General features: G+C 36.8%; 1 protein-coding gene across 5 annotated transcripts in view; it reads left to right on the top strand.

Moving 5' to 3' along the window:
* ICE2 (interactor of little elongation complex ELL subunit 2) overlaps positions 1-10,104 on the top strand; it is a 64,514-nt gene extending 54,410 nt beyond the window's left edge. For all 5 annotated transcript variants that reach the window (XM_025884326.2, XM_025884328.2, XM_025884327.2 and 2 more), the window contains 4 exons: positions 702-786; positions 2,095-2,145; positions 4,992-5,250; positions 9,009-10,104. In XM_025884326.2, coding sequence (XP_025740111.1) covers positions 702-786; positions 2,095-2,145; positions 4,992-5,250; positions 9,009-9,131 — 518 coding nt within the window. In that variant the 3' untranslated portion in view covers positions 9,132-10,104. The remainder of the gene's footprint in view (positions 1-701; positions 787-2,094; positions 2,146-4,991; positions 5,251-9,008) is intronic.
* Positions 10,105-21,881: the final 11,777 nt, after the last annotated feature.

The raw sequence follows: 21,881 nt of genomic DNA, 5'->3' as shown, positions 1-21,881 counted from the left end.
TCCTCTGTCCCCACCCCCCACTTATGCTCTCTCTCCCTCTCACTCTCAAATAAATCTTAAAAAAAAGAACCAAGCGTGTCTTAGATATGTGTAGAGCATGCCCATACTCTAAATTTGACTACCCATTTTCATTGATAATAGGTATGTATTTCTCTAAAAATATCATCTCTATGAAAATGCAATTTAAACTAATAGGAAACAGAAACACCCACTATTTTAACAGTTGTTATTCTTAAATTTGGGTCTTAGAGATTATTTTTTGGTGTACACATGTGTAAACTTTTCTGTATTCAGCAAATATTTTAGAACTAATACTTTTGTGTCATTTTAAAATAGAGTTTTGGGGCGCCTGGGTGGCTCAGTCGGTTGAGCATCCAGTTCTTGGTTTCAGCTCAGGTCATGATTGCAGGGTCATGAGATGGAGCCCTGTGTCAGGGTCCACACTCAGCACAAAGTCTGCTTGAAGTTCTCTCCCTCTGCCCTTCCCCCCACTTGTTCTCTCTCTCAAATAAAAATCTTTTAGAAAAATAAATAAAATACAGCTTTACTTAATAAACTTAATAAAATGTATAATTCTCCTCTTTTTAGAATGTATAGTTCCTTTACAGTTGTTACAGTTTTGTAAAGACATCTTTAAGAAGACTGGATAACTTTTTTTTTAAAATACTGCAATTGTTTTTAAGTTTGATATTTTATTTTAGGGCATATCGATGCATTTACTTCAAAACTTTTTCTGTTAGAAGAAATTACCTCAGAAGAATTAAAAGAAAAACTTTCAGCACTCAAGTAAGAAAGTTTACTTTGTGGTGGGATTTTTAAAACGTGTTAATGTAATCACTGATTTTTGTTTATTTCTAAATACTGGTTAAGTTTAAGTCCTTTATTTTCAAGACTTTTAATCCTTTTGTACATTGAGGCTTCCCCTAACCCAGTTTGTGATCCATCTCTGTTAATCATGTCCATTTTCAAGTTAAATACCAGTGGCACCAGTCTTTCTACTTCAGACAAAGGAGGCTAGAGCAAGAGTAGTAGCCCACCGTCTGGGAGGTACATGGGAGCACTCCTGTTCAGGGTTGGGAAAGAAGAGGACAGTCATACAGACTCAACTCTAAGGATTTTAGACATCCTAACTTCTAAAAGTTTCCCCGGTGCCACATATTACTGTACATCATATTGAAATGAGTTTATTGTGCTGAGGACTCCAAATACCTAAATGCAAAGGAAAATAACTTACAAACATTATCTAATTTATATCTCACAGCTTTCTAGAAAGGACTGGTGGGAGTATTGTCTCTCTTTTATGTGTGGGGAAACTGGAACTTGGAGTGACTTGCTCCAGAGCACACAGCTGAGCGAGAGTGGCAACCTTGGTAATTAATATGGATTCACCATTAGGATGAGAAATTGTCCTGACTTAGACTGGTTGCATAGTTCCAGCTTTGGGGCTTGACACAATTTTTGAAGGATCTCAGGTTCAATCTTGAATAATCTGCTTGTTCTTAAAAATGTCCACTTCTATTTATAAGGACTGCCTCCTTTGAAGAGTAACTTTTTCTTTACATGAATAAAAAAGCTTTTCTGTACATTACTCACTGCCTGCCCCACCTTTCCCAATGAAACCCATTTTTAAATAAATCGTAGGGGGAATGAATTTGGGGCTAGAATAGGTACTAAAGAAATACATTTCATTTCCCTTTAACTATCCTGCTGCCAGTCAGTGGCTTCTCTGGTATCACACATTTAAAATACCTCTCAGATTCTTTGGAAGCTAATTCACCACCATCTCTAAAAGGCAAACTCTTTTGCAGATTAGTTCTGCTAAAGACTTCTTGAACGTTTTTAAAAGTTTATAATTTGAATATAAAATAGTAATCTCTTTACAACTGCTCTGAGTCACACAGGCCAAGTACTTTATGATTTTGAAGAGAAATCGGGAAATGGTAAAAATTAAGTAAACATTAGAATTTAATCAAATGATTTTGGTATTCTGTGTTCTCTGTTATATTGTTTTTTTTCTTTGTTTAGGGGAGCTATAATTGTTAAGAATACCTTTTTTGTCATTTAATTTTTGCAAGAATTTCTTCTTTTTAATAGGATTTCAAGTTTATTTAACATCCTCCAACACATTCTAAAGAAATTGAGTAGGTAAGTGTTTTTTGGACATTTTGCATTGATACATGTGATTTTCTTGGGTGAAAATTCATAGAAAATTTGAATATATGCTATTAGGGATCATAGAATGTAACCCAGAAATGCAAGATTTATTCTATTTTGTCAAGGTTGAAATTTTGAAAATATAAATAAGATAATATGATAGTAACTGGCTTGCCTGCAATTAAACATTTTTCTCTAAGGCTCTGTTGTATTGGTTTCCAATTGCCACTGTAACAAATTACCACAAACGTATTGGCTTAAAACAGCACATACTTACTCTTTTACAGTTTTGGAGGTCAGAAATCCAAAATCATTTTCACTGGACTAAATGATTTTGTGTCAGCAGGGCTGATTGTTTTTGGGGACTCTAAGGGAGCAGTCATTTCCTTGTCTTGATTTTCACCTTTTAGTGGCTAACCTGTATCCCTTGACTTGTGGCCTCTCTCCATCTTCAAACTGTATCACTCAAATTTCTGCTTCCTTTATCACATTGTACCTTAATCACATTTGGAAAGCCATTAAAGGTAACATTCAAAAGTTCTGGAGATTAGGATGTGGCTATCCTGGGTGGGGGCCATTATGGAGCCTAGCATAGCTATTTTGTTTACATTTTCAGGATAAGGAAGCATCACAGAGCTAGTCTTAAAAAATCATTAAGTCCATGAGAAATCTTCGAATATGGATTCTCCACCTGGTAATTTATCAGACTGTTTTATTATGTGAACTTTTATACTCCTTCTCTTACGCCGTTACCAAAAGATAAACTAAAAAACAATTCGAGTCTGAAATAAAAGTGAAAAAGTTCAGAGTTCTAACTCTCCTACTTATTATGCAACTATATGTTAGTTTCCTTATTTATAAAATGGTGGTGTTGAGTTCAGTGATTTCCTAAGTACTTTTCAGTTCTGTGATTCTGTGGCAGAAATTCTATTTTGTATATCGTCTTCTTCAAGTGAAGCACAGTACTTATTCATGAAATTTGTCAAATGCTTTTTGAGATCTTATTATCAGTATCTTAGTGTGTGTGTTCATTTTCTACTGCAACTATAGGAAATTACCACAAAATTGGTGTTTTAAAACAGCACAAATTTATCATCTTTCAATTCTGTAAGTGTAACAGGTCTTCTGGGTTGAAATCAATGTGTCAGCAGGACTGAATTTTTTTTTCTGTAGGCTTTGGGTATGGTCTCTTTCCTCGACTTCTGTAAAATTCTAGAGGCCACCTTTTGTTTGGCTTGTGGCCCTCTTCCTTTTTCCAAAGTTTCAAAGGCAAGTTGAGTCCTCACATCACATTCTTCTGACTCCTTTCATAGTTATATCTCCCCTCTGCTTCCCTCTTCTACATTGAAGGACTTTTATGATTATAGTGGGCCCACTAAGATAATCCAGGAAAATCTTACCATTTTAAAATCAGCAGGTTAGGAACTCCATCTTAATTCCCTTTTGCCATGTAATGTAACATATCTGTGGGTTCCAGGGTTTAGGATCTAGGCATCTTTGGAAGGTCGTTATTCTGCCCACCAGTGGGTAGTATCCATCCATGTTCATTGCACTGTATGGCACTTCTAAAATACTGTCCTTGAAGTTTTGCCTCCTCCATAAATTCCCTGTAAACCAGAGCTTTCTTCATTTTTAGTGAGGGTAGTTAAAATACATGATCTTCATCAATAAAAGTTCAATCTTTGAAATGTTATTTATTCCTACTACCAAATCAGTTATTACTCATTTCCTTATATGAAAATATGAAAGTGATTGTTTCAAAAAAAAACTTCTCCAGAGGATAAGAATAATTCTCTGAACCTCCTTTGTCAGCACCTGTTACTTTTCTGCTTGAAAAAATTAATGGAAATGTAACTTATCAGGTTTGTAGGCAGGTGGATATAACTAAAGTATGATAAATCCTTATTTTAAATGATATGGGAAAGAACTGAGGTTCTCCTTAGCACCTTTGAGCTGGAGGAATATAAAATCCTAATAAAGCATAAGATATTAATCCTGTCCCTTTAGTTCTTTATGTTGATTCACTGGATGCCTTAAAACTTTATACGGAGGAAGGGAAAATGTAGATTTGATGTTTGACAGAAGTGATTATTGTGGGGGATCATGACTGAGGGTATAGCTGGTAGATTGAACTGCCTGGGTTTATAGCTAAGCCCTGCACTCAGAACTTCGGGCAGATTGCTTAGTATCTCTAATTTCTACTTACCTGGAATATGGGGTGAATTATTAATATGCCTTGAAGATTTGTTGTGGAAGATTTAATAATAAAATGGATATAAGCAGTATAACAGTAGTTAGCTCATGATAAACATTCAATACCTATCAGCTGCTATTATTATTATTCTCATAGCACCTCATATTGTATTGTGATTGTTCCATTTTTTTCTTCCACTTTATTTTAAGCTAAGTGTAGTGAATGTGCTACATTCCCTTTTATATCCTTTATTTAATCTTTGTATTACTGGATACAAAGCAATGTTTGTTGAATGAATTAAATGGTCTGTATAGGAATACTATATATGTGCACTCATGAAATGCTTTTCAGTATATGTTGTACATGGATTAGAGAATGAGGCAGACTGTTTGTTTCCCATTAAATTATTGAATACTTAGAAATTGACTGAGGTAACAGTAAAAATAATTATGTATCCTGAACTTTGGAATAACAATTAAAATTAGTTGCCTAAAAATCATGAAAATTGTTAAAAATAAGACTTCTTAAATCTTATTTGGTCATAAAAAATTTTTAGAGGTGGTATTCCATACCCATAATTGTTTTCATGCTGTTGAAATTGACATTGTGAGCCAGTGAGTTGAAATTTCCTTGTATGATTTAGCTTGCAGGAGGGTTCCTACTTGTTGTCTCATGCAGCGGAAGATTCTTCACTCCTGATCTACAAGACCTCTGATGGAAAAGTTACTAGGACAGCCTACAATTTGCATAAAACACATTGCGGCCTTCCTGGTGTGCCTTCTAGTCTCTCAGTTCCCTGGGTCCCTTTAGATCCCAGTCTGTTATTACCGTATCATATCCATCATGGAAGAATACCTTGTACTTTTCCACCTAAATCACTAGGTCCCACACCACAACAAAAGGTAAGATCTTTTTTGCAATTAAATGTTGCATTAGGTTGCTTATTATTCATCTGTGTCATTGACAATACAATATTTCAACTTCATGTCCACATTAATCACAACGTCATCTAAAAACTGTATCATAAGAAGGTTAGATAAAGTTGTATGCTTTACTGAGTCCAGTCATTGTCGGTGTAAGTTTCTCTAATGTTTATAATTCAACTAAAGAAAAGTCTATCAGCTTACCCAGTGGGAGCATGAGTAATGCATCCACGTAGTTAAATCCCTGTGTTCTTGTGAAAAGCAGTTTTTTGGTGATTCTTATTTATGTGTACTGTTTCATTTCATTAAATACTTGAGGCAATTTGCAGAAGAATACTTACAATAAAATTATGATACAATTAAAAATTGGTAAGTAGGATATAGAAAACTTAAAAAGTAAGTGTTAGTAATTAGTGAATGCAGTACCTTATTAAATGTGCAATAAACTATTAAGGACTAAATTGTATGCTAAGTATTATATAACTCAGTATTTATTGAGTTATAATTAAAATTACTCTCTTTATAGACTCCTTCCCAGAAATACCAATTGAATGGTTTTTCCCTGCCTGAAACTTCTGTAAGGCTGTGGCTAGAGATACTCTTCACCATGTCACTCATTCTTTATATCATGTAAAATATTCCACTTTGGGTTTAGCTGTGGGAAAAGTTTTGTTCTATACAAACGAGACTGAGTGTTCAGGAAATAAAAACTGAGTGTATTTTCCTTCTGTGCTGCCAAAAATCTTGGGGAGTCAAAAATTGTTGTCTTTCTTCCATAATCTCAATATGTGTGTCCCAGAACATCTATCAATTGTGTATCCTGTGGATATCTTCTGTTCTTTTTTTCTTTCTGTGTTATATTAATCCGTAAATGTTTTCAAGTCCTTTTAGAAATAGCTGGAATGCAAATATTGAGGATTTTTAAAAATAATTTACAGTGAATGAAGTTATATTTTTCACTTCTTTACAACCTAATGTTACTGTTTGGGAGGTTCTTTTTAGAAGTGAGAACTCCTTGCACATTCTTAGCTAACTTTGGCCATGAGAATATATAAATGTAGTTAACTAGTTGCTACAAATGAAAGAGTGGATGAACTTGTTAATATTTTAAACCATCTTATCTGCAGTTCTGGTTGGTTATTTCCAGTTTAAATTTCATTTGAATGGTGATTTTTATAACTTATATTAAGGCAAAATTTTCTTCACTAACTTAAATATAATGATTGAAAACTTCTTTGGAAAGATTTATGTTCTTTCTAGGATAATGATTTTTTAATTTAATTTAGAAATTCTGTGGGGCGCCTGAGTGGCTCAGTTGGTTAAGTGTCTGCCTTCAGCCCAGGTCATGATCCCAGGGTCCTGGGATCGAGTCCTGCATCAGTCTCCCTGCTCAGCTGGGGGCATGCTTCTCCCTCTACCTGCTGCTCCCCCTGCTTGTGCTCTCTCTCATTCTCTCTCTTTCTCTGTCAAATAAATAAAAATCTTTTAAAAAAATTTTCTGGTTATGGTCTATTACCTGTGACATATAATTCTGTATGGGGATGACATTTTTTTTTGTTTAATACTTTGATACAATGCCATATGTTCAGGGTTTGGCCACATAAATTCAGAATTAAACAATTCAATTATATGTATGCCACTGAGCAGTTGCTGATTTGTATTTTTTAAGACACTTCACGCATTCAGTGCCAGGGACAAATCCTTAATGAAATTATCTAAAACCCAGCTGTTAGGTAGAGTAGACAGGTAGATAATTAATGCTTGGTTTGGTATGTTTTTAAGCCCTTGTAAGTTTTTGGTGATCTCTTGCACATCTCCCTACAATCTAGCCCTATGTTTGATGAGAATTACCCAACCTTCCTCCCTTACTTCCTCCTAGCCAGGCCATGGGAATGGGACTTTCTAGTCCAGTCAGGGTGAGCACAGATAGGGTTTCTAGCCTTAGCAGCACTAGGAAAAGACTGAAGTTTCAGGAAACCTGAGGAAGTAAGACCCTGTATGAAACAAAAATCATCCACATATTTCATGGTGTAAAAACTCATATAACAAATGTTTCTGCCTCTGATACAATCCTTTAGTCCCTGTCCGCTTGAACTCAGTTCTCATCTTTGTGTAGTGCCTTGGGTACTAACCCTGAGAAATACCCGACTAGAGTCTGTCTACCTCCTGCTGCATGTAGAAGAGATGAATAGGGGAATCCCATTTGCTTCCTATGCTACCCCTGACTTCTTCCACTTCCAGTCCTGTTGCAAAGACTCTGTGCCCATCCCTTTCTCCTTCTGCAACTTCTGTAACAAATATTCATTTTACACACACACACACACACACACACACACACACATACACATTCACAATCTTACAGTGGAAGTTTCAAAATGCTTTCCTCAGCGATATAGTAGATACAATCAGGATGGTTAGTATAGTCTTATAGTAAATACCAGCTGAGTGGGTAGTAGTATAGATAATTTAAAAATCACAGCTCTTTTCTAATTGTGTTAGAAAAGTTCATCAGATTCAGACAAACACACTGGCACACTCAAATCCCAACTGGAATTTTTCCTTTCTGGTCACCTGATCGTACACCAAAAAATGCCCCTGAAGAGATAACATATTAGCTTAGGGAAGCTAGAGTCTGATTCATTCTTAGTGAGTCAGTAGCCCCTTGGAGCAATGCTAATATGTCTGATATATTAGGAAATATGAGTGTGTTTGGAGTAACAATATCACCCATCATCACCAGGTCTGTAATTCACTGTTTCTTGTGAAGAAACAAAGGGTGCAAGGTGGCCAGGGGAAATAGAGGCAGAAATGGACAGGTTCTGGGCAAATGATTTTAGGCTGGACAGCTTTGGCCCTTCTCTCCAAGGGCTGACTTTCTCCATTCCCCCTTTTAAATAAAACTATGCTCTCTCAGTGGCCAAGGAGATGACAGAATTTCCAGATCTCATCTTCAGCAGGACTATAGTTAGCAAGGGATTGTATCCTAAGAATACGCCTTCTCATTTCTGTAGTCTGTGTTGGCTAGAAAGTGAGGGTGGGCAGCTACTTGTACTGAGGAGGAGTTGATATTAAGGTAGAACCAGCACCCCAACAAACCTTCTTCCTCCCACTTCCCTTCTTCCTTTTTTCCTCTGTAGCCTCCTTCCAGTTTTTTCTTCCCCTTTCTTTTCTTTCTTGTAAGAATCTTCTCTTAGTCCCTCAACTTTTCCTTTTTACTTAGGTTATTGTCTCTTTTGCCTTTCTGTTTTTCAACATTTATTATTCCCCCTTTTCTCTGTAGACTTGTCTTTCTTAGTCTTTGTCTCTTTCTCCATTTTGTAATTTTTTTCTCCCCCTTTACCACCTCCAACCTGTTTCTTGTATTTCCTTTCTCTCCCTTCGTATTTTTCATTTCTTCCTTTCTTCTGCCCTTCAGCGTCATTATTGCAAACGCATTGCTCAAAAGTCCTGTCCTTCCATCATCTTAACATTTCAGCCTCTTCCAGATTTAACGCAGAGTGGTTTTCCCCTTCACTTCTCTCCATCTGCCCTGACCGATTCCTTCCCTGATTGCTATTTGAAAGTTTAGTACCTTAAACTATGTCAGACTAAAGCTTGTTTAGAAGCAGCCAGGTAGCTGGAGATTAAAAACATAAAGGACAATTTGCAAGGTAATTAGTATAAATAATACAGAGCAGAGTTGACCATATATAAATATTTTGTAAACATGTTAAACTATTCTTTGCTTCATCTCTTAGGTTGGTGGAACAAGAGTGCCTACACGCAGCCGTAGGAATCCAGTTTCCATGGAAACAAAAAGTCTGCCTGCTCAGCAAGTTGAAAATGAAGGAGAAGCTCCCAATAAAAGAAAAATAACTTAAGGACTCTACTATGGAAAATGAGGAAAAACTAGTTGTAACAACGTTCAATTTAGAAAAGTTTGAGAGGAAATATGCCTAGAAGATCAGTGGACAAGATGAACATTTTAGTGTCCTTGAGAGTTCTTAGAGTGCCTTGAAAAAATATATTGGCTATGTGAAGGAATGTTTCAGCTAAAATGGAGTGTTATACTCTTAACACTTGATGTTTGAGGAGAATCCAGTTATGTTTTAACATTATCATGGCAGGGAAACATAGAGAAGAGAAATATTTTTATAGTAGACCTTTTCCAAAAACTGTTAAATAGGAAAATAATTTGCTTTTTTCAAGAGCAATATTTATCATTGTGTATTATGTTAGCAATTTGAATTATATCACCAGTCTGTTGAGATTGGCTCAAAAAGTTGAATCTTGCCACTATCAGAGATAATTTTGAGCCAATGTAAACCTTGCTTCTGACCCATTGTGACAGTTTTTATATACTATTTTAAAACGATGATTGTTGCAAGTTAATAAAGTTAACATCTTTAAAAACTTGATGAAATTCCATTGCACAAGCCAAAAATTAAAATTAAAAATAAAAAAGTTCATGCTCCTGAAAAGTCACAAGTTAACAAGTACTTGTTGGTCAACCATCAGTTTTTTAAAAAAACAAACCTTCTGCGGTGTTACAGGTTTGGTGATAGATCCCTCTATCTCTTGGCACAAATTTCAGCTGAGTGTTGAAATAATGCTACTGAAAGCAGATGTGTTTTCCAGAAAAATCTCATCATTTCAACTGACAAGGTTAACATGTTAAAAAATAAGCTATTTTTTTCTCATCTATACTGATTAAATTTCCTAGGACCACATAGCTGAATTTGGAAAGCTTATCATCACCTGATGTTACTGTAGCCAATTTGGACTTAAGAAGGAATGGACTTATTTAATTTTTGTGTCTTTGTCCTTTAATGTGCATTAAAAGTTTCAGAAATATGTGCATCATTTGTTTTTTTTTTTTTAAAGATTTTATTTATTTATTTTGACAGAGAGAGAGACAGCAAGACAGCAAGAGAGGGAACACAAGCAGGGGGAGCGGGGAGAGGGAGAAGCAGGCCTCCCGCCAAGCAGGGAGCCTGATGCGGGGCTCGATCCCAGGACCCCGTGTCATGACCTGAGCCGAAGGCAGAAGCTTAACGACTGAGCCACCCAGGCGCCCCATATGCATCATTTGTAAAATACAAGTTTTGTAATCTGCTTTGTTTTTGGAACTTTTTAATGTGTTTTATATTAATGTTTAAGAAACTAGTCCAAGAAATCTTCTCAACTATTATCAGTAACATTTTTTATTTTTTATTTTTATTATCAGTAACATTTTTTATTTATTTTTATCTTCAACTACCAAGTTTTGTTTTCAATTATTTTATATTTTTAAATTAATTTATATTAATTTTAAATTAATAAGTAATTATTAATTTTTATATTTTTAAATTAAGCAATTATTAAAACTATTTTATATTTTTAATATGTAATTTCCTCTGCCTTCCATTCCCTTTTTAAAACAATGCTTTTTTTTTTTAATGGACATGATCTTTTTTTTTTTAACTTTGTCCCGTATTCCCATATCCTAGAAATATTTTAGTTGTGAATCATTTGGCAGTGAACCAAGGGAGAGGCAGGGATTCTCTTGGAATTTGCTCTTTTAAAAAAGCTAGAAAGTGATTTCTTCAGACTTCTGAATACCAGAAAGACTTGGCTTTTGATTTTTAATATTACTTTTTACCTAGTAAAATGTGTGGTCTTGCAAGTAATTATTTTGAAATTATCTTAGACATATATTTAAGTAACCCTGATAATATATATAAATCTAGTCTTGGTTTTTCACTTGTGCTTAATCAAGCCTCTTTTATAACATGTATTTGATCATGTTTGTGTTTTTTCCCTTGATTTTTAGTACAGGCATACCTCATTTTATTGCACTTTGCAGATACTACATTTTTCACAAATTGAAGGTTTGTGGCAACCCTGTGTTAAGCAGAGTCAGTGTTGGCAAGGATGTGATGGTGAAGGTATAATTTATACATACCTCTTGGAAGACGTTGAGTTCAATAAATGTTTGCATTTGTGTGCCTCACAATCCAAAGTAGGTCCGCATTGTTACTCACACAATATTCCTTTTTCACATATCGCAGTATTTGTTTATTTGACTTACTGTCTTTCTTCTTAATTAGACTATAAGCTCTGCAAAGGCCAGGAACATACTTGTTTTGTTCACAATTATATAACAAACACCTAACTTGGTCTTTTAGTTGCTTAGTAAATATAAGTTGGATATATGACTAAATGAATGTCTAGGTATCAAAGATAGATTTTATTTTTTCCAGGAGCTCACATTCTAATGGAGGACACAATACTGATCTATGGGTAAGTGCTCTGATAAAGTAATATAAGAAAGCCATATAACCTGAACCTGATAATTAAGGAAAGTTGAGATGAAGGTTGAGGTGAGTCTTTTCAAAGTGGGTAAGAGGGGCGCCTGGGTGGCTCAGTCAGTTAAGCGTCTGCTTTTGGCTCAGGTCATGATCCCAGGGTCCTGGGATCGAGCCCTGCATCGGGCTCCCTGCTCACATGGGGAGCCTGCTTCTCCCTCTCCCTCTGTTGCTCCTCCTGCTTGTTCTCTCTCTCTCTCTCTCTCTCTGTCAAATAAATAAAATCTTTTAAAAAAAAGTGTAAGAATTATAAGGAAAGAATGAAAGGTCTTCAACATAGAAAGAAAGAAGCATATGCAAAGGTGGAAGTTGGCCAGATTGTAGGCTCTGAACTTGGATTTGAGAGAAAAAGCTGTAGGACAGGGACAGACATGCCATGCTATGACATATGAATGTTGTCCTGTGCAATGTGGGAATCAGTAGTGAATTTAAATTAAAAAAAAAAATGATCAGTAGGCTTTTTAAAAAGCTCTTGTAAGCATTAATCTAAAGAATGAAATAGAGCTGGGAAAGATTGTAGGGAAGGAGAAAAGTTGGAAAGCTGTGTTATAATAATTGAAAAATGGTAAAGGCCTGGAATTAAAGCAGTAAGAGAGATGGGCTCAAGTAACAGGAGAAAAAAATGGTAACTTAGTGAAACAGTTGGTAGGAAGAGTTAAATAAGGCTTCCAGAGAAATCCCAATTTCTTATTTCGGATATGGGGTAAATAGTGGTGTTACTCATTGAGAAAGTAGGAGGATGAGTGTGGATAGAGTGGGAAGAGTTAAGTTAAAATGTTCATTTCCTGGGCGCCTGGGAGGCCCCGTCAGTTAAGGGTCTGCCTTTGGCGCAGGTCATGATCCCAGGGTCCAGGGATCTAACTCTGCATCACACTCCTGGCGCAGCAAGGAGTCTTGCTTCACCCTCTCCCTCTGCCCCTACCCCTGCTTGTTCTCTCTCTGTCTCAAATAAGTAAAATCTTTTTAAAAAAATAAAATAAAAAATAAAATGTTCATTTCCTTTCACCATATTTGTTCCTTGGATTCTAGGTTTGGATGCAATATTGGTTATATATTGCTGCATAATAAATTACCCCAAAATTTAGTTAAAACAACAGACATTTATTATCTTAGAGTCTCTGCATCAGAAAATGCAGCTTAGCTGGGTGTCTCTTGTTCAGGGTCTTTCACAAAGTTACAGTCAACCTGTTGGCTGAGGCTGCATTCCTCTCAAGGTTTGACCGGCTGGAGCATCTCCTTTCAAAAAGGTGGTGCCAGTCTTTCACTGGTTGTTGGCAGGAAGCCTAAACCTCACTGTATGTACCTCTTCATGGGTCTGCTTGAGTATCCTCATGACATAGCAGCTGGCTTACCCCAAAGTGAGCTAGTCAAGAGAAAGAGCAAAGAGGAAACCACAATGTCTTTTTGTGGGAAGTCAAATACTGTCACTTCTGCCATATTTCCCTCATTAGATATAAATTAGTAAGTGCACACTCAAGCTCCACCTGTTGAGGAATAAAGGAAGAATTTGTGAACATTTTTTAACTACCACAAATGCCATGAACATTTTAAGGATATAGAAAAAGAATTAGGTTTAGGGTGGAGAGAAGAGAAAGGACACCCTGTTTAATGTCTTATTACCAATATGCTGAATCTAATAGAGATGGTTGATAATTTGAATTTTGAACTCAGAAGAGAAGCCTGATCTCATCAGTACAGATTTGGGAATTGTTGGTATGTGGTGATTGAGAGAAATGGATAAGGTAACATAGCAGAAATTAGTAGAATGAGAGAAGGATCATGAATGGAGCCCCAGAGAAAATGTTTCATTTAAGTGGCCAGTATGGAAATCAGGTTTATAAACATTAAGGAGTAAGTAGAAGGTGAGGTGGAAACAATGAAATTCTTCATTGCCAATTGATTAGCAAAACTTGGAAATAGTTTCACTATTTGGATCTTCTTTTGCAATTGCAAAGGGAGTTAACCTGTTCCTTTCCATTCTACTTGGATTCTAGCTTTGGACACTGTAAACATTTTAGACATTACAAGGAAGTATGGGTTTAGGGTGGAGAGGGGAGAAAACACTTGAATATTTTATTATGAACCTGCTAAATCTGAAGTTTCTGATACACATATTAAGATGCTTGTTATGTGTTACAGGTACCTTTTAATCAAGCCATAAGTATTTGATATCAAGATTTATTAAGTTTCTCCTTGAGATGTAGGAATAAAGATGTATTTCACTGGTCCTTCCACTCTTGCCATGTTCCCCTTGGGTGATGTCTAGACTTATCAAGGTACGTAGGGGCAGACACACAAAGCATCTATCTGAGGATTGGGTCTTATCTGCCAGGTAAATCTTACTGAAGGAGTTGAGGCTCAGACGTCTATTTCTAGGATGGGAATTTTAGATTGCCTCGTCAAAAAGGAAGATAAAACAGTACAGGCGTAATGTACTATTGCCTTGGCATACATGCTTGCTTCTAACATATGAACTACTTTAGAAAGTGATCAAGCAAGAAGCTACAAAAGGGTTGTGTTTTATTGCTGTACATCCATGGTATAGTCCAGCTAATTCTCTAAGGAATGGGAGGAAAAGCCACAGTGTGAATTACTTACTGTTTTGAAAGTGAAGAAACCTAAAGAGTCTGTGATTAGTGGGTTGAATTCCTCCTTCCCTTTTCTTGAGAATATGCATTTCTTGGAGGGGAAAAGGAGGAAATCTTTTCTGTAGTCCCTATCCTAGGTTTGGCTTGTCCAAAAATGTACAGCACAGGAGAGTATGTGCATGTTAATCTTAAGAGTCAGTGTAACAAGGCAATGCTACACTGATTCCATGGGTTTTACCTCTCTTCCGAGCACTGCATTAATACAACATCTGCTTCAGCCAGGTTTTACCAACACACAGATTAGCCATTCTAGGCCCTACCTGCATGCTTTTGCTCATAAAGCTATATCTGCTTGGATTTACCATCACCTATAGAAGTTTCATTAAAGTAGCTGGTATAGAAATCAGATTTATAAACATCAAGGACTAAGAAGGTAAGGTGGAAACAATGAAATTCTTCATTGCCAATTGATCTGCAAAACATGGAAATGAATTGACAATGCTTTTTTGAGCATCTACTGGGTATATAGTACATTATGCCAATTTCTTGGGATGTAAAGATAAATAATACTGGTTTCTGTCTTAAGGGTATTCTCTAATCTAGTTGGAGAGATGGATATATGCAATGAGCTATAATACAGAGCGGAATTTAAGTGGCACAGTATTGCATAGGAGTAAGAAAAGGGGGTGCTTGGAAATAAGAGAAACTCATGGTAAAAATGACCTTTAAGCTTGTTCTGAAAGGCAAGTAAAATATTAATATGGACGAAAAGGCAGAGCATTATAGCATTAGGGAAAATCTCATGGAAAGTGCTGATTTTAAAAAATAGCAAATAGGCTCTTGTAACAAGCATGAGGGTAAAAGAAGATAAATGGGACATAAAGTGAAGAGGTAAGTTAGAGCTTGATAGTGGAAGGTATTGATTATTATTCCCAGATAGTTTAATTTGATTCTAAAAGCAGGGAGAGGTCTACGGCCATACCACCCTGAACGCGCCCGATCTCGTCTAAAAGCAGTGAGGAGACATTGGAGGCTTTTCAAGTAAAATGACATCAATTTTAGGAAACTTAAAATATAAAGGATTATTTAGAGAGAGGAAAGACTTACAGCAAGGAGGTGGTAACTCTATAAAATAGCAGGTGGATGGAAAGGTGTAAATTGGAAAGCTATTTAGTTAGCAGCTATGAGATTTGATCCTGTCCACCAAATGAATGTTTACCTCATGTAACATAGAGTCACAAGTAGTTTATAGGCACTAGGTCTTGGGAATACAAAGAAGAACTAAAGGTCATGGCACATGAAGTAGCTTGTTTGTTGGAATTATGAAGTAGAGGTTTCAAAGACAACTGAAATTTTTAGCCCGAGTGCTGCCACTGACTTAAATGAAAATATTAGAGGAAGAATATAGATGGCATAAAAAGACAACTACTTACATTTTCAACCAAATGTCAACAGTACAATTAAGGTGATAATGTCCTATGGAATCTGTAAACTGAAAATGTGGGTCTACAACTTAGAGGAGAGAAATAGACAGGAAGATTGGGTCCCACCTTTGGGCTGATAAACCAGGAAATCGGGGCTGGCATGCCTTGGACCACACTGGCCTTTTCTTTCTTCTACTTCCTCTTTACTAGGGCCAAGGGACAGGGAGTTTGGTTATATACTAGATTAACTGAGCAAATAAATACATTGAGAATAATGGGAAAGAGGGAGGCAAGAATAAACCCCATAGTATTGGATTGGAATTGGAAGTATCAGAGTGAATTTGTGGCACTTAATATATATAAAGAGAGAGACGGAGAAACAGATACAGCTGTCTGTTATGTGTACATATGCATACATATTTCCTAATTCTGCTGATAGTGCCTAGAAGCAGTAACACTCACATAGCAATGAACACACTTAGCACCCAGATCTTGGTTTCTAAATTTTATCCTTCACTAAAAGAAATCAGTGTTCTTTGGAGATATTATCCCAAGACTGCGGCAGGGAAAATACAAGATGAACCTGGAACATTGTCTTGCACCAGAAAGTAAGAAGGTGCTCAAAGAGTAATGGATGAATGTTAAAAGAACATAGGAACTAGCTTAAAGGAGTTCTTGGGTCTGGGAAAATTTGAGCATGAAAGAATGATAGTAACATTATAATGCTTTAAGTAAAATAGTAATCTACAAGCTCATGCTGGCATAAATGAATAAATAAATGGAGAAGAAGGAAATACTCTGTTCTACAGTAGATTGCCAACCAATAAATCCAGAGGGAATGATGGAATTAGAAAAACCAACTTGCAATCATTATAGAGATAATTACTTAGCTAAGAATCCTCAAAGGATGCTAAATATGGTGGGTGAAAATTTGATGGCAAAGAAGAAAATTAACATAGGCTTTTTAAAAAAATTTTATTTATTTGAGAGAGAATGAGAAGGGGGGAGGGGTAGAGGGAGAAGCAGACTCCCCACTGACTCCATCCCAGGGTCATGACCTGAGCTGAAGGCAGGCACTTAACCGACTGAGCCACCCAGGAGCCCAAGAATATTCATGTAGTCTTAAAGAATCTCCCCAGAAGATGGTTATTATTAGGTATAACATACTTATTTGTTTACTTAATCTAGAAGAAATCTGGCAGAAACTATCTTAACTAAGTGATTAAATTAGTATCAGCAGTAATGAGACAAATCAACAATGTGTGTTTCTTGCTATGCACTAGGAAGAGCACATTACTTAGGTGGTATATTACTGTCTGACTCACCCAGTGTTACTCTATTTCATTTTAGAACAACAAAGGACATACAAATTCATATTAAACAATTTTAAAGATACCATATTTCAAAACCTTTTGAAAACATTCTGCCTGGCAGCCAAAACTTGTCTGGACAAACCTGTTTTTCCTGATGTGGCCAAAAAAAAAAAAAAAAAAAAGCCTTTTCTTTCACACAACTTTTGAGGTCTCATAATCTGCAGGTAATGTTCTCCAATGCCAAGTAAACGTAAACCGTCCACAGTTTTTCAAGTTGCTCTTTCAACAAACCTCTACCCAACTTAGGCTCCAGAAATAAACTGTAGGGTTTTTTGGTTTAACCTGTTAGACTCCAAATAAATAAAGAGGCTATTGTGCCCAGAGACAGTCTTACTGACTGCATTATTATCCATGAGATAATATTTAAATTTGCTCCTGAAGTTTTCAACCCAAAGTGAGAAATGAGTCCAGAATAAATAATCAAGTGATTGCAGTCTGTTTAAAGTTAACATTGCTAGACGACTAAGATATAGAATGTATTTTACAGAGTTTGTGTTTTATTTTTAACTATCTAGTCATGGGTCCTAACAATATGCAAACAGCAGTTTTACTAATGTGAAAAATAAATAATGGAATACATTTTGCAAGTATAATGTCTGCCCTCTGTCCCACGAAAAGTGATGCAGATTATAGTTTCCCAAGTGCCACAATGGGCAGCTGGAAGTGGTCTCTGTCCAGCTCCAAAATGCAGTCTCATAGAATTGCACAATGAGTTCGTTTGAGTTCAGGAAGAGAGTGAGGGAAACTGAAATCACAGTGCATGAGGCTTGAATATCTCTGTATATTGTGCATGTTGGGAGGCTAATAAAGTGGTGGGTCAGTCCCTAATTCAGTTTGGCTTTTTTTAATGCTACACTCTAGTGCCTGAAAACTTTTACTCTTAAGGAGCAAGGACTATGTAACTTACTCTAAGTGCCTAAGGCCAAAATGTCATTTTGCATATAAGGGAGTGCTGAGTTTGCTGTCCGCCAAGCCTTCTGCCTCCCAGGAGCCTGTGCTAGAGTTAATTCACATCCAGCATTTGGGGATGTCTTTAGAATGTTAAGACTGTCTGCTACAACTTGGAGAGAAGTATGTGAAGTTGAGTCTCAGAAGTAGGCAGCCCAGATTTGGAGTTTGATGGAAGAGGCATGAGTTTGGGAAGGGGGTGGGAAGTGGGGAGTACGGAGTTAGAGTCTCAGCTCCTCCATTTGCTAAGGCTGTATTTCTCCCCTCTTTGCTCTTCTGTCTTTTCATCTGTGAAATCCAGATATTTATACCTTGCCAGCATATTCTATAGGCTTTAGTGGCCTTCCAGTAGATAATGGATATAAAAGTTCTTTTTAAACTGCAAGTCCCTGTGTAAATGTGAATTATTGTCAGATCAAATCAATGAGCAATGTCATCTGACCTAAAACGAAAGGAGTTTGCCAGACTGGAAGGGAAATTTCAAACTCAGGGACAAAGTATAATGTTCAGAGGTACAAACATGCATAGCATGTCGGAAGGGCAGGCCATCCGTGTGGCTAAGACATGACCACTGTGCCTGTGGTGAAGGGACCCAAAGGATCTAAGACAGTGTGCTGGGGAGAACTTAGCACTAAAAAGCTGTGATTGACTTAGAGACTGTGGCATTGTCTTGAGGTGGGGAATAAGGAGAAGCTTCTTAATGGGGGGTGGCACTAGAGATGGGCAACAAGGTTAAACTTCCATAATGGAAACTATGGTAATATATAATATGTAGGCTGGATTGGGGGGCAGAATGGAAACTAGGGAAGTCTGAAAGCAGGGAGATCAGGGGAGGCTATTTTTCAATCCAAACCAAAACTTCTAGTGATCCATCTTACTTGGCCATCTGTCACCTCTGTTCTTGCAATTCCAAATAATGCCTGCCACATTTGTGAGAATGTGGTCAAGCCCATGAGATAGAAGTTGCTGATCTTAAATCTGTTGGAGTTAGACAAGTCAGAAATGGAGTGATAAGTGCTGCAGACCCTCACACAAACTGGGTCAGGTGCCTCTCCTCCAAAGCCCAGAGTTAAACGGAGTAAGGGTTCCTTTGCAAAAATTATTCTTCGGGGAATTAAACTCTGTATCATTTGGAAGTACACTCTAAATCTGGAAAAAAGTTTGGTATCCTCCCAAGTAAGTCACTTTAAAAAGGATGGTTAACTCTTTAAATGTCACTTTTACCTAGTTGGATTCTTTTCTAACCTTTTAAAACTTAGACTCTGGGGTATAAGAAGGAAAAATAAAATGAGCCAAGTAGCTGAGCCCAGAAGCCCAAACTGAAACCTAAGTTGCCTCCCTTCAGAAACTTGAGGGTCAGAGTAAGTCATGCATGAGCTCCTCCCCAGAATATTTTAATGTTTGTGTGATAATTATGTTAATGTTTAAAAGTTTAAAATGAATACTACAGCTTTGAATGAGAAAATTGGCTTACCCAGTTAAAATGAAATATGTAGACCAGCATTGCCAGTCCATGTGGGTCTCAGGCCATGCCTTCTGCCCCTCAAACCTATTCAGTTTGATATCTGAAAAGGGTATGAAGGCTTCATGTATTTTTTTTTCCACAGTACAGTGCAGGTAATTTTATTATGTACACAACTTACTAACAGACTAATTTGTTAAGAGACTAACAGAAGCAAAGTTAATGACTCTGAGAAAGGATTTCTTTTTATGAAGGAAGAGTAACTGCCACACCAGGAGAGTGGTCAGCCTTTGTGAGGAGTGGTTGGCAAGGGTCTCTAGACACACTCTGCATCCACTAACTCTGTGCTTTTTCTTCTTTCCTCTTCAGCTGTGTGAGGTCATGTCGAAGTTTGTTCTAGCTATCCAGAATACTCAACAATGCCACTGGCTCTGAAAAGGGACTGATGATGTTAATCCATTTTGATAGAGACCTATGTGATGCCAATGTCATTCATAGGAAACTGTAACCAACTTGGTTGGCTATTTCCTTGGCCATGGAGAATTGGTTTTTGAAATTCTTTTTGATGTATAAGTACCTCATCCATAGGTATGTCATTATTGAAGATTCCATTTCAGCCCACTATATTTTTGGGTATTTTCACCCAAAAAAAGTACCTTTAAATTGGATTACATGATTTTGAATATTTAGTATCTTAAGAACTCCAAAAACTTTATTGGACTGATAGATATCCACTTCAGACATCATATCAAAATGATCAAATTTCCTTAAAACCAGAAAATTAATACCATTGATTCCATCAAACAATGTAATCAAATGAGGTCCTATTCATGGCTTCATGTATTTTTAACCCCAGTTGAAACTCCTGCTATCCTCTGCACACTTAGTCATGAGCCTTGGCTCAGAATGACCTTTAGCTATTGCTTAGAACTCCTCTCAGTTGACCAAGATTTGCCTTGGGCTCTGAGGGAATTAAGTAGAGGAGTTCCAAAAATATTCTCAAGTTTTCACATGAGTGGAATTAACCAAATAATATATCTTCTCCAGTGACTATTCCTCTTTACCTGTTTTTATACTGGAATGGTTTGTTTAAAAAAAAAAAAAAGTCACACCTCTACATTGACACTGTCCACGGATATAGAATACATTGGTGTATGTTACATTTCCTCTCCTATGGTTTCACAATTACTTCAAATAGCTTTGAGTAACTAAATGCATTGGCCAAGACAGAATGTCTTACTTCCTTTCTCTATTGGTTAACTGCCCTTGACAGAATTAGTCATTCTTTTATTGGGTTCCCCTGCACTTTGATTTCATTTCTGATACATTTGTCAAATAAGAATTACTTATTTACCTCTACTAGACCTTGAGGTCAGAGTTACCATGTTTTTGCCTATTAGGCATCTGCTATGCAGTCCTGCCCTAGTGCCTGGCATATGGTGAATACTCAGTGTTTGTTAAATTGAGTGCATTTGTCTTGGGAGTTCCTTGATTTTTATAGTTAGATACTGGCAGCTTTTTCAGAGACATGGGTGTTCAAAACCAACTAGGCATTTATCTGTACTACATTAAGCATTTTACCAATTTCATAGAAAAAGATGTGTAGAACATTTGATGAACAAAAATGTTCATGTAATTGATATTTTAAAGAGGTGAGATCAGGGCACTGAATGTAGTGACACCTCCTGGGAACAATTTCTGAGGAGTATTATGAGTTATATTTTTTTCATTCTCTTACAATCTTAATAGTTTTTCTTAGATTCCTTCCTTTTGAGCTACAACATAACTGAATATTAGAATTGTTTTCTTTACCCCACCCTGGTTGCTATAGCTGATGAATCATAGAAACCAGAGAAGGGAAAGACCAGTGAAATCATCTGGTTCATCTCCAAATTAGGGAGTGGAGCCTTGGGATTTGGGGAAGACTAACCTCTCATTTAAAAAGAGAAAAGAAAAAACCGCAACTAGCACTGCTCAGAGCAGCTCACCCATCTGTTTGCCTTTTGCTTCTAACAGCATCCTGAGCTCTATCTACCCTATTAGAACACAATCAGCAATTCTTCTCAAGGATCCTAGGAGCACCAGATGCCAAAGTGTTAAGGAGCTGAACTAGAATTGTACTGCCTGAGTAATAAAGTTGGATTAGGAATCTTCCAAAGATTGTTTTAGCAGAGTCTTAAAGAATTTGAAACTCTGTTTTAGCAAGACCTTACAAATGTAAGAGCTAGTAAAGAACTTACAGATGATCTGGGCTAAAATGTGGAGTTCCCAGATGCAGAAACTAGGATGGAGACGGTAAGAGATTACAGATATGCCGGGGTCAGGAAGATAGGCCTCTCGATCCGCTTCTCTCTGTGTCACAATCGCCCAGTGTCCTCCCTTGTGATGCTCTGCTCTGCTCTGCCGTCTTCCTCTCCTCCTCCTGCTCTTTTGTGTTGTTGTTTGAAGAAATGGCACAAATGATTTACCATTGGTGGCTGCTTTTCATG

This window comes from Callorhinus ursinus, unplaced genomic scaffold (genome assembly GCF_003265705.2).
Source record: "Callorhinus ursinus isolate GAN/ISIS: 27379988/994484 unplaced genomic scaffold, GSC_fseal_2.0 scaffold25, whole genome shotgun sequence".
NCBI classification, from domain to species: Eukaryota; Metazoa; Chordata; class Mammalia; order Carnivora; family Otariidae; genus Callorhinus; species Callorhinus ursinus.
This window is presented reverse-complemented; position numbering and strand designations above follow the sequence as displayed.